General features: G+C 35.4%; 1 protein-coding gene across 1 annotated transcript; it reads right to left on the bottom strand.

The window, feature by feature from the left end:
• On the bottom strand, nucleotides 1,114-2,007 carry LOC110012432. Its single transcript, XM_020696054.1, has one exon. It carries the CDS (start codon nucleotides 2,005-2,007, stop codon nucleotides 1,114-1,116), a length of 894 nt encoding a protein of 297 aa, XP_020551713.1.

The following is a 6,000-nucleotide window of genomic DNA, read 5'->3' as shown; positions in this document are numbered from 1 at the left end:
TTTAGTCACCCTTGACACCTTTTTTTCTGTAATTTCTGTAATTTCAGCACTTGTTGACAAAGAATCCGAATTTAGCTTCAGTGGTCTCCACAAAGGAGAAGCTATTGCCCCTCTTTGAATGCTTTTCTCTTCCTGTTTCTTCATCAAGCAACATTCCTTAGCTATGTCTACTTGTTTTGTCACGGTTGACAACATATGCACCTTGTGTGGAAGCAATAGTCGCAGATAGCTCTGGTCTGCTTATTTTATTACAGTTGCTTCACTCATCTCCCAGCTGCCATGAAGGAGCTTTGCATTTTCTCTATGCCTTGGCAAGCACGCCGGAGCTAGCTTGGGCAGCTGTAAAGCATGGAGGGGTGGTTTTCATTCTTGAAGTTCTCTTGCCAATACAAGGTATGCTGATCTCATAGATAGCGTTTCTTAAGAATTCTATCTTGTAATTTTCCAAGAGAACAAGCCGAACATATGAAATTGCTTTTAACAAGGAACTTCAGGTCCTTTAGTGGGTGGCCATGTGAATTTTCAATGATCGTATACATCATTGTTTTACCTGGGTGACCAAGTCTATCATGCCACAAAGTAAAAATACTTTGATCAACTAACTTCGGGTTAGTGATACTATGTGTTTCAACGGAGCTTATCAATGTGCCATATAAACCAGAACTATATGTTCTCATTCTTTCTAAAACTTGCTTCTGGCCAGTTTTATATGTTGTAAGGTACAGATATTCGATACCATTTTCATTCATGGTTTCAATATGAAAACCATTTTGTCGAATATCCTTGAAACTCAATAAGTTCCTTTGTGATTTACTCGAATATAAGGCATCATTGATATGTAATCTTGTTCCTTCAGGTAACAAGATTGTAGCTCTTCCGGAGCCTTCAATAAGATTACTAACTCCTGAAATAGTACTCACATTTGTTCTTGTCATTAACAAACTTGAGAAAAATTTCTTGTTTCTCAAAATTGTATGTGTAGTGGCACTATCAACAAGATAATGTTCTTTGTCATTGAGATTTGTAATGGCTTGATCCATTCTATATACATGAGATAGATATATAATAAGTAAAAGAAACACTTCATTCATAAAATATAAAAACATTACAAGATTAAAGAAATACCCTATCAATGAAAGTAAACGTAAAGGTACGGGACCAATGCCCAGACATCCCACATCTATAGCAAAGATCTCCATTTGTAGTGTTCTCTTGTTGATTCTTTGCTTTGTTTCTATTTTTCTTTTGAATATTGGGATTAATCCATGTATTACCACGACCATTACCGCGACCACGACCACGGCCGCGACCGCCACGACCACGACCATAAGAATGGCCCCGTGGTGAGCCATGGTAATGACCACGCCTCTTTTGTGAAGAAGTAGCATTTGCTTCAGGCAATGCCGCTGAAATTTCAGGAAGTGGCTTGGAACCAGTGGGGCGGGGGTGGTGGGTATTCAACAAAAGTTGATTATTTTCTTCTGCAACAAGCATGCATGAAATCAACTCTGAATAGGTTTTGAACCCACGTTCCCTGTACTGCTGCTGGAGTACAAGGTTGGATGCATGAAAAGTAGAAAATGTTTTTTCCAACATTTGTTCATCCGTCACATCTTCTCCACATAACCTCAACTTTGATACAATTCGAAACATTTCAGAATTATATTCAGCAATCGTTTTGAAATCTTGCAGTCGCAATTGTATCCACTCATATCTTGCACGTGGTAAGATTACAGTCTTTTGATGGTCAAATCGATCCTTTAAACTCTTCCAGAGTTGAAAAGGACTTTTGACTGTTAAATATTGAGACTTCAGGCTCTCATGAAGATGATGACGAAGCAAAATCATTGCTTTAGCACAGTCTTGCTCAGAAGCAACAGTATTTTCTTTTATTGTTTCTCCCAATTTGCTACTTGCCAAATGTAGTTCGGCATCAAGAACCCATGATAGGTAGTTTTTTCCAGAAACATCAAGAGCAACGAAATCCAATTTTGTGAGATTGGCCATTAAGCTACAAACAAGTTAATATGCACTTTTAACATAATATTCAACATATACATAAAAGTAAAATAATATGTATTACATATGATATAAAGTAAAAATGACATGAAATATTACTAACATTAAGTTACATATAAGTTACCATGTAATTAGTATGATATATTATGGCATGTATACATGGAATTAAATAAAAATGTTTGCCTTAAATCTTATAATGTTACAAATAGCAATTAAATGGTATTCATGCCAAATCATTTTCTTAATAAATAAATTTTGTTGCAAATACTAGCAAAACATGTAAAATACATACATGGGCATATGAAAGAAAACTATGTGGGCAAAGTTAATAAAATTAACTTCAAGTTAGTCATATAATAATAGCTATACTATGTTATCAAAAAATTATCAGAAATCAAATAAATAAAAGAAGAAGCATCGGGCTTCTTGATCAAGCCATTATCTCAAAACACTTCAGGTGGTGAGAAAATTAAACATATACTTATCATCGCTTCAGGGATGATATTGCACATAATTGGTACAAAATATTTCACCTACTACTGGAGATGATTTTAACTTATTACTTACTTCAGGAAGCAATGAAATTTTATAGAATATATCCACTTCAGGGGATAAAATCAAGAATTATATGCCTACTTCTGGAGGCAATATCATCCACTTCAGGGGATGAAATTGAGAATTTATATATATATGTCTACTTCAGGAGACATTGAAATATATAATATAATTGCTCATTTTTTTTATTATGAAATATTCAAGAATAAAAGTAACTATGATATTGTAGAGGTAAACAAACAAGAAATAAAAATTATACTAATAAAATTAACATTTTACCTTGATCGATCGTAACGTAACGTCGTGCTGATAACGTGTTATAAACTTAGAATTTCTCTAAGTTTATAACAATATATATATATATATATATATATATATTTGAATTCAAAATTCAACTTGAGATTGAAGTGTTATTGAAGACAAGAGTGAACTTGTGATACTCCATATGCACGTCGCCACCGCCTCCTCGGCTTACAGCCACGGGCACGCGTAAACGTCTTATTCTCGTTATATATCTTTTGGTAGCAAAAATATTTGTAATTACCTTAATTCAACACTTTTAAATTTCGTAACAATCGGCACTTTTGTAACATTTGATCATTATTAGCGATTATTGATTTGGTTATTAAATCAAGTCTAATTGGTTACAGTACAGTTTTGTAACTACTTTATGCAACTCAAGGCTTCAATGTCATTTATGGCTGTTGTTGACTGGTGTTGTTATATAAAGAGCTCTTCAACTATACTTCAAAACATACCAATAGCCCCAAGAACAAATATTTTTTGTTTTCTCTCCTTACACTTTTCATTTGTTATTGGTTTTGCTTAAGTTATTTGGTGGTTAAGTATTGCTTGAGATGAATTTCAACGTGGTGTAGCGTGAAATTTGATACTGCCTTATTTATGAGGAAGTGATGTTGTATCGGTGCATAGTTAGAATGAAGTGTCTAATTTGTTCAAGACAAATAAAGCTTACACAGAGTTCAACAATCGCCCTCAAAAAATAAATTGGCAAAAATAGCCCAATCGATCCAAATTCAAGACGGCCACAATTTTAGATATTTGAAATTCCCCAACCAAATCAAAGTTCATCCCACATGGCGTTCACATTAACCTAGACGACATCCAGTAAAATTTTTTGTGACACACCTCATAGAATTGGATAAGGACCAGCAACCATTTTCGGGACACATGGCGCCTCTTAGCCTTAACCCCCATAAAATATATATATATATATATATATATATATATCTTGATAATTAAAACCATAGGCTGTGTGGAGTCATGTCTTCCCATTTTTCAAAACAAAATAAAACACGGTCAATGTTTGTTTTTATATTTTTATACTTTATCTGTGTGTTTTTTTATTTTTCAATTTTCTACATATAACATATATATACATTTATATATATATAATATAAACAGACATGATTTAATAATAAATAGTAATTTTTATCTCCCAAACACATAATATTAAACATAAAATATTTATATATATAAATATATATGATTTAACAATGAAGAATGATTTTTATCTTCCAAATTCGAACATCAAACCTACACCATTTATTTTAAAATATTTTAAATTATCCCAAATACAAATCCAAACATATCATCTATTTTCAACACACACTTACTTTTCCTCTCTGTTTTCAAAATATAAAATAAAGCACTTAAAACACAAATTTCAAACACAAGGATAGTTTTTAGATGAAAAAGAGTGGATGTGTTGGCAGAAGAGGTAATGGGAAGCAGGGTGTGGAGGTGGCACGTGGAGTGAGACATGCAGTAACGTTGTCAAAATATGAAGAAAGCATAACATGATGACAATGTTATTTTGTGATGAGTCGGTTAAAGTTGTCCTGTTTGGGACACCATGCATATATTATATGTCCACACACAGCTTATAATTTCAATTGTTAGAAACACGTACGTACGCATATTATACTATTGTTAGATCAATGGTTGATAGTACTACTCCAAAGCATGCTTATCCTTATCCGCCTCCTCAAGGATCTTGGTACGGAGGTGGAGGCCCATTCGTGATGGTACCGCCTCAGTACGCGGCTCCTCCTCCCCGGAGAACCCCCGGTTTCTTTGAGACTTGTCTGGCTGCTCTGTGTTGCTGTTGTATGGTGGACGCCTGCTGTGATCTTCTCTGTATTCCGTTGTAATGTTTGTTTGGTTTTTGTTTAGGAGTTGGGTTGGAATGGGTGTCTTGTTTTTGCAAGCCCATATCATTCAATCCAGTTTTAATAATTGGGCTTAATTCATCCTATATATGGAGTGGCAGTTGGATGATGATACGTACATGTCCTCCTGATTCCGACCATCATCATACATACTCAATCCATTAAAACATCGAAAATTCGAATTGAAACTCTCTAGAATTGTTGGGATGCGATAATATTCGTGGTGTTGGACAGTACACACCCAATACAAAAATTGTCAAAACTTGCCTGCACACACACGCAGGAGTTTGAACATGAGGATGATGATGGATGTCGCCAAACTTTTCCAGACCCTTCTTCCTTGTTTTCACATTCACAAGATTCCCCCTCCCCCATTAATATCTATCTACTACTACTACCCTAAGCAAGAAAAGAATTGGATTCATTCACCTCCATTATTCATCTCTTCTTCGCCTATCTCTTTCCTAGCTTATTCCAAACAACGTATAAGACAGCCCCCCACCAATCCCAATTCCCAATCCTCTGATTCTTGCTCCAAAACCAAATACAACTGTGTGTAATTAAAGATGAGTGAAGAACAGCCAAAGTACGCCTACCCTTACCCTGCTCAAGGTATATACCCTTTCGCTTCACTTCCTATTCTCTTCTCCCTTTCTCTATTTCTATGCGTAATTATGACGATGATGATTCTTGAACAGGTTATTACCAAGGTGGCCCTCCTCCTCCGGTGGTGGCGCCGCCACCGCAGTATGCAGCTCCCCCTCCCAAGAGGGAACCCGGATTCTTGGAGGGATGGTACGTATATATATATATATGTTCTGCCTCACATGTATTGATCTTGGACTTACATATTCCATCTTCTTTCTAATTTCAACTACTCATGTAATCTTGATTCATTTGTTCCGCAATGGATGATGGTTGGTTGGTGTGTTGCAGCCTTGCGGCTTTGTGTTGCTGTTGCCTCATGGACGAATGCTGTGACCTGCTATGGTTTTTCTAGGAGACTCCATCTCTTCATACTGACCTACCTACGATATCTATTTGCTTCTCTTTGATTTGTATTTGATAAATATGGTTTTGTGGAGCAATATATATACACACACATATGTAATGATTGTACATACTCTGTTAATTCAGATTATATTAGGTACTGTATCCTTGTTTAGATTAAAACCCGTGTGTATCCTTTCCATACTGACTAATGAGACACCCTTGATCTCTAGCTAAAGAAATA

The sequence above is a fragment of the Sesamum indicum genome, linkage group LG8 (assembly GCF_000512975.1).
Source record: "Sesamum indicum cultivar Zhongzhi No. 13 linkage group LG8, S_indicum_v1.0, whole genome shotgun sequence".
Taxonomy (NCBI): Eukaryota; Viridiplantae; Streptophyta; class Magnoliopsida; order Lamiales; family Pedaliaceae; genus Sesamum; species Sesamum indicum.
Note: the sequence above shows the minus strand (reverse complement) of the source record. Positions and strands in the feature narration are given on the sequence as shown.

Excerpts from the sequence above, each read along its gene's own strand:
- LOC110012432 (XM_020696054.1), bottom strand. The coding sequence starts at position 2,007 with ATGGCCAATCTCACAAAATTGGATTTCGTTGCTCTTGATGTTTCTGGA.